This window comes from Leptidea sinapis, chromosome 9 (assembly GCF_905404315.1).
Source record: "Leptidea sinapis chromosome 9, ilLepSina1.1, whole genome shotgun sequence".
NCBI lineage: Eukaryota > Metazoa > Arthropoda > Insecta > Lepidoptera > Pieridae > Leptidea > Leptidea sinapis.
This window is the reverse complement of record NC_066273.1, coordinates 13,891,616-13,905,051: the sequence shown is the minus strand read 5'-3', so window position 1 is coordinate 13,905,051 and position 13,436 is coordinate 13,891,616. Positions and strand designations below refer to the sequence as shown.

At 36.6% G+C, this 13,436-nt stretch overlaps 1 protein-coding gene across 3 annotated transcripts in view; it reads right to left on the bottom strand.

Annotated features, from left to right (window-relative positions):
* LOC126966150 (zinc finger C2HC domain-containing protein 1C) overlaps positions 1 to 13,436 on the bottom strand; it is a 58,910-nt gene that overhangs the window by 6,496 nt on the left and 38,978 nt on the right. Inside the window, exons 2-9 of one of the 3 annotated variants that reach the window (XM_050810097.1) lie at positions 12,839 to 12,994; positions 12,145 to 12,372; positions 10,839 to 10,922; positions 9,992 to 10,140; positions 8,225 to 8,312; positions 5,017 to 5,070; positions 3,247 to 3,270; positions 539 to 733 (exon numbers count right to left, since the gene is read on the bottom strand). In XM_050810097.1, coding sequence (XP_050666054.1) covers positions 539 to 733; positions 3,247 to 3,270; positions 5,017 to 5,070; positions 8,225 to 8,312; positions 9,992 to 10,140; positions 10,839 to 10,922; positions 12,145 to 12,372; positions 12,839 to 12,994 — 978 coding nt within the window. Of the gene's footprint in view, positions 1 to 538; positions 734 to 3,246; positions 3,271 to 5,016; positions 5,071 to 8,224; positions 8,313 to 9,991; positions 10,141 to 10,838; positions 10,926 to 12,144; positions 12,373 to 12,838; positions 12,995 to 13,436 lie in introns of all 3 variants that reach the window. The other 2 variants (XM_050810096.1, XM_050810098.1) reach the window with 2 other exon arrangements.

The window sequence follows — 13,436 nt, the reverse complement described above, 5'->3', positions numbered from 1 at the left end:
GTATTGATATAATTTATTAATAAATATAAACTTAAATTTCAGGGGTGTTAAGGTACCTGTGCACTATGCGTTAAGATCCGTAATATGTCGTACTGGTTAAGAGCTAATATTTGAATAATTCTACATAATGTATTTACTCTAGAAACTTGGTTCATTAATTGAGTAAATTCTATTATTACAGATGTTCGTAGTGAATCTTATACAATTATAATTACCAACGAATAACTTAATATCTAAACCCCTAAACCGACCCCCCATATCAATCAAGTGAGGGTTATCACTTTCAAAATAACCTAATAAATAATAGATCCTGTAGGTGAAGCCACAACCTGAGAGTTGAAGAAGACATACCAAGATTTACGAACCATACGTCGAATGGTTGGCTCAGTGGAAGAGCGCTCGGATGGAACCCGAGAGGTCGTGGGTTCTAGTTCCGCATGTTTCATAAATCTTGGTTACAAATTAAATTTACTTATCATGATGGTCTACAGAAGGCAATTTTGTGAATTTTATTTAATTGTTCGTGCGTTAGACTCACCGCCAGCCGATGCTTGAGCACGTCGTAGGGCTTCCGTTTCTTGGCGTGGGTCTTGCGGCAGATGTCCTGGTGCTTCGCGAGGCGGTCGGGGGCGAAGTGCCGGCCGCACGTGGCGCACGCGTCGCCGCTGGCCGCGCCCTGCGGGGAACTGGCTACGCGCGTCGCGGGCTTGTTGGGACGTGACGAGTGGGGACTCTGTTGGACGCGTTAAGGCGATGAGTAAGCAGAAAACACCCAAATATGGTGTTTTTAGACAAGTTTTGTGGTGAAAGCATTTGGAGCTATGAACACTACTTAATCCTGTTACACATATCCTTAAGTCTTATTTGTAGGTTGCTAATGCTTGCTGTTGGTTATAGTTAACACTGCCGAGTCTTTTTGAACTACCACTTTTCTTTGAAGTTAAACAAGTTTTTTGGCATGGCGTAACGCATTTTTTTGGTACTTCTCTCAGAAAAGTTATTCTTATAGCTTGTACTTTTTTGTGTAGGTTCATTTATTCAGATTAGTAGTGAATAACGAGGATTGTAAGCATATAAACTGTTTTCCACCCAAGAATTTGAAAATATTGGCTTTGTTACATAGATGACGGGCCGGCAGCCGTGAACTCATATCGCTCAAGGTCGCTGGCATTTAGTGTCGCCTTAATGTTTTTTTTTTTTTACTTTGATCAGCTGAGTCTCATGTGCGGGCCAAATCTGAATATAGACTGGGACCAATATAAAAAGAAAATAATATAAACGAATTGTCAGAAAGTCCACAATCATGCTTCGATATGAATAATATACGGATGGGAATTTCGACATGGTTGTTTTTTTAAAATATAGAATCTTTGAGACTCCAAAAGCTTTTATAAGAAGACTTGTTACAATATGTTCTAGACTTCAGATAGCCCTACAGAGAAACACCTGATGAAAATAACCTGTCCAGAAAGATACTTAAGGTAAGGTTAACAGTTCGCCACAGTGTCACTCGAATACGAATTTCATTTTCACGCACACTAAAACAAAGTGACATAGCTCCATAGCGCTAGTGTAAGACTGCGTTTAGAGCAGGGGGGTGCAACTTCCCTACATTGGCACATGAAAAAAATTTGCATTGAAAGTGCTGCCACCTATTATATTAGGTACGCTGCAACTTCACCACGATGGCGATAATTTAACATACGTGATAGATGGATAGATGGAGCTAGTGATAGCAAAAAACTCACTTAAGTTACTTATTTAAGATTTTTTTTTAATTTTTGTGTGTTTTTTAGCTGCAAATAAAATATTTTATTATTATTATTATTAAAGACTTGACTATCGTGTTGTAATCATTGATTGGAATCTTTATGTAAAGGTGACTGCTGAACTTAATAAACGAATAGTAATCTCCACCCACACAAAACATCAATATGCATTCAATACGGTCTACAACAATAGTAAAAAGTAAAAACTATAAACATAATTAGCGCCATCTAGCGACGGTACGCTAAGAGCGTAAAAATAACGCAGCGCCATCTCTTCACTCTTGGCCTGGGTACACTGATTTTACAAAATAAAAACATGAGTTGCACATCTATCTCTAGTATAAAGTGTATTATCTATGGTTTAGAGCGCGACCGACGGTCAGCGCTGACGTCGCTCGAGCGTAGCGCGTGTCATACTCGCTCACCATGTTGCGTTTAGTGCTCAGCTGACAGCAAACTTGGTTGCGCGTGTACGATTGCGAATAAAAATGAATCCATTTTAAACCTCTTTAATATGTGCGTACTACTTATGCAAACGGTTACGGAATAAAAGACGGAGAAGATATCATGTTCACCCAATTATTATAGAGCTTCAATTTGGAGGAGAAATTTTTACAATATATTCGAACATGCCAAAACACGAATTTTTGTTTAAGACTTTTGATAACGATGTTACATACACGTGTACGGTCGCTCGGACAGAGTAGCACTTAATGCACTAAATTATTTCGACCGATGATTCTCGTCAGCGTGACGTAGCTCTACCCGCGTAGTATTCATAGTTATAGCTACGCTCGACCGACGTCAGCAAAGTAAAAAACCTGGCCTATTTTCTTGCGTTGCTTCATAGCAAGAGGCTCTATCTTAACGTATCTAAGAAAAATACATACATACATACATGAAAACGGTGCCTTATTGAAATTGTGGTCATTCCTGAATATCCACAAAAATTGTTGTTTCTTAGAGAGTCGATTACAACATAATGCAATGAAAATATTCCGATGCAAAAGATTCAGTGCACAAAGAACGACTTAAAGAAAATTTTGAACCGAATAGAATATTTATATATAATTCAAATATCCAATAAAAAATTTGGAAGTTGCTTCCCAAAAATAAACTTGAGTCTAAAATCTCCGAATTTTCAGCTATAACAACATTCTTTTTTTAAAGAATTCAATAGAATTTGTACTTTTCTAAAACTTTAACCGAAAAATTTTTCAATTTTAATACGTAAATTTTAAATAAACAAAAGTAAAATAGATGCTCATTTGCAGCTTAGCCACATGATCAACACAAATATTGTTGGGTTGGTTGTAGTATTTACAATCGTAGTCAGTCCGTGCCTTAAGTAAGTAATCTTTATTAACTAGTACAGAAATCAAAAATTTCTGAAAGGTAATTATAACAATATGTGTTATCTAGCTATAAGATTAATTAAAAACCTAGTATAGGTTGGAAACAAATCAAATGGAATTACCACTGTATTCCTTCTGACTGGCACCTGAAAATAAAAAAAATAAAAAATATATAGCGTAAGAAAAAAAACAATAATAAAAACAAATCATTATTGTCATCAATTAATGAAAGCAACAATGCTCGTCAATAATAGACAGTAAAAGATTGAGTGTATGTTACTTAATTTACCAAAAAAATAATATTAAAAAGGCAAATGATATTAAAAGAGTTGATGGAGTAAGAGTTAGAAATGAAGACTCCCACCAAGTAGAACCCAGTTCGATCCTCGCCAGCCACGTAACATGTGTTTTCATGTTAGTTATGTTTATTCGACACTTATTTTTTTATGAAGACAAGAACAAATGAGCGTACGGGTTAAGTGTGTTAAGTGATCAGCGCAACCCACATTCTCTTGCAAAAACCAGAGGAATCACAGGAGAATTGCCGGCAAAGTAAGTTTTTGAAGGTACCCATGTCATATCGTCCCGGAAACACAGCACACGGAAACTCATTCCACAGCGTTGTTGTGCGTGGAAGAAAGATTCTTCAAAACCGCACTGTGGAGGAACGCCACATATCCAGATGGTGGGGATGATATTATAATTTGTGGCGTGTCGTGCGAAGGTGTGATTCGGCGGTAGGAATCAGGTGAAACAGCTCTTCGTTCACTTCCCGTGATAAATGCAGTAGAAGACACTCAATGAAGTGACGTCTCTACTTAATGTCAGGCGAGCCGTTCACAGAGCACTGAGCTAGAGTATGGCACGCGCTCATTACATCATGATCAGGTGTCCCGTATGCTCGCTTGTCTTCCATATTATAGGGACACATAATTAAAGAAACTACTGAACTATTAACAACGAAAACGTTACAATGAAAACTTCAAAAACAAAGCAGTGATAGCACGAAAAAATCACGACATGTACCTAACGTATGGAAGGTAGAGACGAGGAGAATCATCTCTTATAGGAGAAAAGTTGAAAAAGTGTCCAGCTTATGTAGTAAATAACAGTTCAATAAGCTTCCACAATAGCGCTGGTGTCAGCATAGGCGTATGGCGAATGTAGCAATTTTAAGCGAATTGAAGTATGCCGAGTTAAAAGATTTAATATTATTGTCGAATAAAGTAGTTATTTATTGAAAATTTCAACAACACACGCTATACAAAGTAATGCAGTAAATATAACCAAAAAAAAATATATTTATTAAAGGGAATCCTGCAAATAGAGTGATTAGTACTATTTCAAATTTACCTCTTAAGATTTACCCTGATGCTACTGAAGCGCCACCCAAATTTAATGCATTTTGACGGACACTTTTTCATATACATAGATAATTGTCCTTACCTCTACCCTCTGTAAAACTGTAAACCGTTCTGACACAACAGGACGCGCGAGAGAGTGAAAGGGGTATGGGAGGGGGTTCACGTTCCAGCAATGTCCAGAGATGATATGGTCGTTTAGTAATAACTTAAAACTCTTTATCTACACCCATGCTGTAAATTCTCTATAAAATATTCTGAAACAGTTAGCTTTTTACCAACATTAAAACACCCACCGTCCTAATAACCATTTCATTATCCAAACGAGTGATGTAATGTTGTACTGAATTTCATTTCATTCATATTCTGGGTGTAGATAAAGTCTTGTATGCAACTGTTAATAATTAGGTATTAAAACCAAACCCACATTCGTGTTTTAATACCCCTTATTACACAACAGTTGCATAAATAACTATTAACGTGGAAGATAGTTTAGATAGAAAATAAACTAAATGAAAAATAAACTCTTACAGGGTTCGCGCTCCGCTGCATGACCCCTCGTGCGTTGCCGTCTTCAGATTTCACCTGACCATAACAATTTTGTAAATATTTACAACATTATCACACAAACAATTTTGACACGAAATATTCATACGAAATTTTCAGCTTTCAAATTATTATAAACGATTAATTTGACGTTAGAATGTTTTCGAAAAGACGACAGTTGTAAAATAGTTTCTAATTGTTATATTTTGAATTGCCAGGATATCATATTATATTATTTTATTATTGCGATTTTTTTATTATTTCTTGAAAATTTTTGTAGTTTTTTTGAACCTTGTCGCATTTTTTGTACGAGAATTGTACAGATTAAAAATCGACATTTAAAAGTAATCCACAAGTATTTCAAAAAGGAAGTAGGCTCTTAAATAAAAAAATTGTCGCTCTAAACTACTTCTCACTTTATATTAAAATTAGGCACTTAGATAATTTATATGTCTAGATCGATTGTGACAGTTGTGAACACGTCGAAAAAAGTAGCGGCGAACTGTTAGCCTCTATTTTCAGCAAACGCACACACACTAAAACAAAGTGACTGGCGTATCGCGAGTGTAAGACGTAGCTGTTATAAAGTAATAAACTTGGCCTGTTGTCATGCGTTGACTAAGATGAAAAGGCTCTATATAGACGTATAAATCTATATATATAAAAGAAAGTCGTGTTAGTTACACTATTTATAAATCAAGAACGGCTTTACCGATATGGCTGAAAATTGATGAGGAGGTAGCTTAGAGCCAGGAGACGGACAAAGGATATAATAAGTCATAAAATATCATAAAAAATACGAAAAAATATTATTATAAAAAAAAGTATTTTCTGATACATTTTGTATGGATTGACATTTTGATGACATCTCGAGAATAGAAAGAATTCAATAAAGTGTTTTGTTAGTTTCACGCTACATGAGTTATAAAATACAACTGACAGTGCACGTCATGTTATTCAAGTTGACCGGTTGGTGTGTTTGTTTCGAGTTTCTATTAGCTTATTGTGCCGATATTATCATTAACAATGTCACGATCAAGACGATTAAATAATTACCGACAAAGACGTAATGGAACTAGGATTCGAAATATTGCGAATGAAAGGACTGAAGAAGAACAAGAAATTACAGGTGAAAAGAACCACGTTAGTATGGAACGTCTTCGTGCTATGAATCACAAGAGCAAAGCGTAGCAGCCCGTAAAACGGATCGGCTGGTAATACGAAATCGTCCAGTAAAACCTAAGAGATCAACAACTTATAGATAATTTTCGACGCACAAGAAGAAGTTTATGAAGTACTGATTTGAATCGAGCAGCGTTTCGATACGATGCAGTACTTATACTGTACTGTAGTACTGCTTGCATACTAGCTTTCGCATTGGGCCGATGGACGTTGTTTGCGAGTATTCTGCGGAGAAACGCAAGAATTGTGCTGCTATGTTCTAGAAAACATTCAAAAATACAATGTTTGTTTCCAAATGACCTCATTTGGGGCAGACATCTAAGAACGAGGATTTAATCCGACATTCAAGGTATTTATTTATTTACATACTTACACACAATACAGTAAAAGAATAACATACGTACTATACTTATTCCTATGTATTGTGTATGCTAATTCTAAAAAAAAGTGTTTATAAATCAGTAATACGGGTTTTGCTTTTGATATTGTAGATATAAGGACAGATTCACCATCGTATTGGGTCACTGCAACCTCTCGAAGATGCACAGCTTAAATTTTTACAATAATACTTCATGGGCAACATGTACAAATAACTTAACCGATGTCAAGAGATCAATGCAGCAATGATAATAGCAATTCTTCAGATCTGCAGCAACTACTTAATGAACATTTTGCATGACGAGTTAGCCCGCAAACTTTAATATCCGATCCGTCTCGCATTCGCCCTGACCATTCAAATCTTAAGGCCAATCCTTGAAAGTTTGTGGTATGAATCAAGACAATCCATTTCCGAAGTTCACGCACTTCAATCTACACACACACACATATATATATATATATATATATATATATGTGTGTGTGTAGATTGAACTTCGGAAATTATATATATATGAGATTTCCACGTCTATTGTCACTCATCACGATATCTCTGGAACCACTAGAGCTAAAGACTTGAAATTTGGTAGGAATATCTTTTCACCGAGTAGAGGTTAGCTAAGAACGGATTTTTCCAAAATTCCATCCGCAAGAGTTTTTTTTTATTATGAATAGAACAACGTCTGTCGGGTCAGCTAGTTATATATAAGACTAGACTATATATATGACCCGACAGACGTTGTTCTGTAGATAATAAAAAAAATTGTTTTATAGGAATTTGCCAATAATATTTAAAAACATCAAGAATTATTTCGTATAAAATGCTGTTGTTATAATGAAATTGTTTCACATTGGAACTGCCAAACCGCGCGTCACTAGATTCTCACATAGAAAATATGTACATGCAAAACAAATATTGAAAATAAAAATAATTATGGGTCCCAAATCGAAATAAACACTATCCCATCTCTCAAGTTGGACTAAACTGCACTCCATGAAGTAATCCCCATTAAAATCCGTTCATTAGTTTAGGAGTCCATCGCGGACAAACAACGTGACACGTAATTTATATATATTAAGAAGATTATGCACATAACATCAAACTTTATTCATGATCATCAATGAAAAACTATGTATTACATTCTTTGTCTATAATAAAATAAAATTTTATAATACAATAAAAGAAAATTGAGTTTTCAAAGAAAATTAACTTTGTATAGATAATTCCATTATGCACTAGTGTGTAATTTTATTATGTAAGTGTGTGTTATAGTTCGGTTTATGGCTGAAAATAAGAGACGAGACGAGCAGGACGTAATTGATACGCCCTGCCCATTACAATGCAGTGCCGCTCAGGATTCTTGAAAACCCAAAAATTTTGAGTGGCAATACAATTGCGCTCGTCACCTTGAGACATAACATGTTAAGTCTCATTTGCCCAGTAATTTCACTAGCTACGGCGCACTTCAGACCAAAACACAATAACGCATTACTGCTTCACGGCAGAAATAGGCACCGTGTGAAGTGTGTTGAAAAATTGACTAATTTGCAAAAACTACCATTCATCATTGCGACGTATGCAGAACACTCAGAAAATATCTTATTGGAACAAATATTTGTGAATGAATCAACTCACAGTATTTCCATTAGTGATCCGTTTAGTTGGCGCAGCTGCAGGAGGCTGTCTCGATTTGAGAGTCCTTGTCGGTTGTGTTGTTGGAGTTCTGGAAGATTATTACATTACGTTATTTGTTTGTTAATTTAACAAACAAAAGTTATTGAAGGCGTTATTTTGCGGAAAACCATAATTATCCCAATGTTTTCAGTTTTCTTGAGTGTTAATTCCGCCAATATTCGTCTTCAAACAATTCGACATGTGTTTTGCCTCTACACGAGGCACCCTCTGCCCTTGCTGCTTATTATGCATATGCACATTCTAGATTATCATATGGAATATTAATATGGGGAAACTGTAGTGAAATAAAAAATATATTTATTCAACAGAAAAGATGTATCAGAATTTTAGAAAATATTCAGCAGATGGATTCATGTAGACCATATTTTATTAAACACAAAATTTTAACTCTTACTTCAATTTACATCCTAGAAGCATGTAAATTTGCTAAAAAACATTCGGACTTATACTCAACACTACCAAATAACAAGCGAAATAATAGAAATTTAAACAAATTAAAAATTCCCCAAACAATTATGTCATTAGTGTCATCGAGCATTATAATCACATCCCAAACAAATTAAAAATAAAGAGAAGCCTTCTTTATTTAAAAGATATCTTAACAATTTTTTAGTTTCAAAATGCTTCTACGATTTACACGAATTTTTTAATTACAAGTGTGAGAATTAGTTACAATATAGTATAAGAATGTATAAAATGTATAAGACTTATTTATTTTATATATAACGTTGCTGTGCCCTTACAGGGCGACACATATTGTCTACCCATTAATGTACAATCCATCCTACTGTAAAATGTGACTTGCAATAAAATATTTTGATTTGATTTGATTTGATTTGAGGCATCCTCGGGAGATGTTGACTCGTCAAACTCTGGCACGAGACTAATAACATAAAAGTTAATAACAGAAAAAAAAACAAATTTGACGAAATTAATATTACTTTTCATTTAATAATACAGTTGTCTGGGAAAATGACTGACTGGCCCAATGTTAAGCTGTTAACTCATTTCTTATGTTTGGATGTAAGATTTTAATACATTCTTCCTTAACTTTGTATGAGTTTACGATGGCAGATTCTGTTTTATTTAATACCAACATCTGTCTAAATTTTCTTACCAAGACAATTCTTATTACTAATCTAAATTTAATGCAACAAACAGTGCTCTGCTGGACAAAAGCCTCCCCCATAGATCTCCACGAAGATCGGTCCTGCGCTACCCTGATACAATCTATTCCGGTGATCTTGACCAGATTCGAGGACTTTTCTGGCCCAACGGCCATCTGTCCCTCGAGCTATGTGCCCTGCCCACTGCCACATCAGTTTCGCAATTCGGGTTATATCGATGACTTTGGTTCTCCTACGAATCTCCTAATTTCTGATTCAATCTCGCAGGAAACTCTCGAGCCCTCTCCATTGCCCTCTGAGCTACCTCGAACTCATAAAGCCCGTAGTTATAGAAACAGTATGGATTATATAAATGGAGTAAAAATTAATAATAATGAAATTGCGACCACGTACCGGAAGACGCAGTGTTGGTAGGCCCCCCACAAGATGGAACGATGATCTGGTCAAGATCGCCGGAATACGTTGGACGAGGGCAGCGCAGGACCGATCGTCTAGATCTTTGGGGGAGGCATTTATCCAGCAGTGGACGTCTTCCGGCTGCTGATGATGATGATGATGTAAATAGACTACAGTGACTTACTTCTTGACTACTGGCTTGTTATCGTTCGGTTCTGGGCTCCGTGGCGTGTGTGCAGGCGCTAAAGCATCAGGGAACGTCTCATTGTCTAACAGATAGTCTGCACGATCTGCACCGTCTACGTGGTCTGTTCGCTCGCCATTGCTTTTGGGCTGAAAAGTTTAATTGGACTTTAATTATTTTAAAGAGTGTTCAATGCTCAGTTACTTTAGAAAGTTATTAATCGGACATATTGTTGGTAATATCTTATTATTTTCACGATTTGCTCTAGCTCTTTAACACAGACCGCAACTGTAGTACCCGCCCTTTTTCGCCACCAGACACCAGTATTATTCAGGCATAATTTGTGTCAAGGGCGCCGTTGCATGTAAAATTAGTTTTCTAGGAAGACTTAGCATCTAATGTCAAGTTAAGTGTGAATGAGCCCAGATTTTTTGACGACAATATAACTCCGGGTCTCGCACGTAAAAGTGTCACGTTCCGCCTCACCTGAAAGCGAGCGAGAGCGAGGATCAAGCGACAGAGAGGCACAATCAACCTAAACGTTCGGCTGTTCATTGATTATTAAAATAAAGTAGCGTCGGTCGGCGAGTGCAGTGATAATAGGTTATATTAAAATTTTGATAAAAAAATTATCATGAACCATATAAACGATCATATAAAAAATATTTTCTTATATCACGTTGTTTTTCTTAAGAATCCTAAGCAGCACTGCACTGTAATGAGTAGGACTTCTCACTTACCATCACGTAAATGTTTTTTTAGGCTCGCCGCTACTTATTACAAAATCTTTTATGGCTATCTTTCTATTAGAGGTTTCACTACTATTGATAATATTACATAAACTTACTAATAGTTGAACGTCCAGATCTGTCACATGATTATGATTGAGATCGCCGGAGCCATTTGTTAGCTGATGTTCCACTTTGTGCGACTGCTGGAAAATATTAACATCATAAGTTATTTATCTATACGTAATACAGGATTATGGCATTTTCATTATACATATTTTATCCTGCTGTAGAAATTAATTATAAATACTTAATTTTCATTTGTTTAGATAAAAACACTGCAAATAACTTAAATTACAAAATTTACCATGTTTATTATATATTACAAGTTAATTATTTCATGGTTTTATTATTAACTGTGTGTGCGCGACTAATGTTACATCATCTTAGCAACCACGACCACTCCGACAAGAGTGACCGATTGAGAAGAAGAAGAATAATTAATTGTAATAAAATTCAAAAACCGTTTTGTGTGTGTGTTTAATTCTTAGTACGTAGGTTACAGTAGACTTTCTGTTTTTAATTAGGGCCTTGCGAGGAGTTGAAAGAAGTCACACAATAGAAGAAACAAGAACACTCTAGAAATGACAGTAATAATATAGCCATTTATTCCATATCTCTAAAAAAAGTGTACATTCGAAATATTATTAGTTATTGTTAGTATTATTTGCTTAATCTAGGTTATTTGAACAATTGTTATTTTGTTTTTACAATTTCTGAGATATGTACCCCAGATTGGGTAAAGGCCTCCTCCAACTTCATTCACAACTTTCTGTCAATTCTGTATCCATTGTGTTCCTGTTGATTGTGTTATGTCATCAGCCTACCGTTTAATTGGTCTTCCTACTATACTACCTAGAAATGACAATATTCCGTAAGAATTATGACGGAGTTTAGCACTAAGTCTCGTTATTTTAACCACACCAGCGTATTGTATTCACTGTATTGTTTAATTACACCAGACATTCTCTCTGTGGTCTAAATCATTACGCATCATTACGCATTACGCTCTGCATTAGGTCACTTTGTATTGCGTTACGACTTAGATCATAGGGGCATTTATGTAGAGAAGGTAGTGCTTAACCTGCGGTGCGCGATAACCTGCGGTGCGCGATTTTCCCGCTAAAAATCCAGTATTCAATTTTTCCAAATTTCAGAATATCTTAAATGAAACCGTTTGTTATTTTTAAGTTATATCACTCACTTCTGGGATTAAATATACAAATCTAATTTGTATCAAATTGAATAACGAACCCTACAGGCGGTGGGTTCCCTCCGAGCGCTCCTATCACTAGTTTAGATGAAATGGAAATTTCAAAAGTGTGATATTTAGCTTTGCAGGCCAGTGTTTATTATTATTATTACCTGTGTGACTTGTTTCCTCACGCTGTGCGAGCTGACTGTAGTACGTGTCCTAGTTGTTGTCGTCTTCTGATCTTCTTTTCTCTTCTCCGGCGGCTTGGAGTTCATTTTGGTGAAGCCGTTGGTCAGCGGTTTCTTCGGCTGTGTCTTCTCCGTGTTGTGTATCGGCTGCAGTGGGTAACTCTTGTCGATACCAGCTTTGGTGCGACGTTCTTCGAACATTTGACGCACCTGTGAATGCAATGTTTTCAAATGTAATATTACGAGAAGTTTTTAAGTCGCAACATGCACTGTTGATAAAAACCTTGATGCTCCGATCGGCCCAAAAGCTAGTGACCCTTTTGCACAACCTCCGGGGAACCCCATAGGCTAGCAATTTCGCTATAAGTGCTATATACAAACCTATCGCCAATGCCTCTCTTCGACTCAAACGCTTGCGCCCACTTATGTGTGAGGTATGTAAGAAGATTACCAACTGAGTGACCCTGACGGAAACTAGACTGGCAGTCGCTGATCAGCTCATCCTCTAGGTAACGCAAGAGCTTGCCGTTGATAATGGACGGATCCAAGCGTACTTTCTTTGGGAAGCGGGTGCACTAATTTTGCGACTACGCCTGGTGAGTAGGAAAGCCGGAAAAGACGCGTAAGGACCTGCGCCAATTCCTGAACATGAATGGTTAACCTAATGCTGGTATACCTTTCCCGGCTGGTGCGTGGATGGCGGGGTGGGCGCGGCGATAGTCCCGGAACCAGGCGACTGCCGCACTCTATCCAGCGCCCTCGCCTGCTGTGCCTCGTACAGCGACGCAATCTTCATCTCCCTTTCTTGCAGCTGCTTTTGCTGATAACGGGCCTGAAAACCAATATTTTCTTTATTATTATATTAAATTTATATAATATTCGTAGCATTCGTATCATGACTAATTTTAGTGTCACGTAAATTTTAGTGATATAGCTTTGCAAATCCAACATGTTTGGGGTTTTTGAATAATTTCTCAACGTCAACTGCAATGTTTGCAGATATTTTACAATAAATTAATATATATGACCACAGACGGCATCGTGGTATATCTGAAACGTAGATAGCCGCGATATTGAGTAGATCACCAGTGAAGGCGAAGAGTAAGCGAAAACACGCAAACATGGTTTTTTAGACAAGTTTTGTGGTGAAAGTATAGAATTTCGAGCTATGAACACTACTTAATCCTGTTACACATATCCTTAAGTCTTATTAGGTTGCTAATGCTCGCTGTTGGTTATAATTAACACTGCCGAGCCTTTTTGAACTACCACAT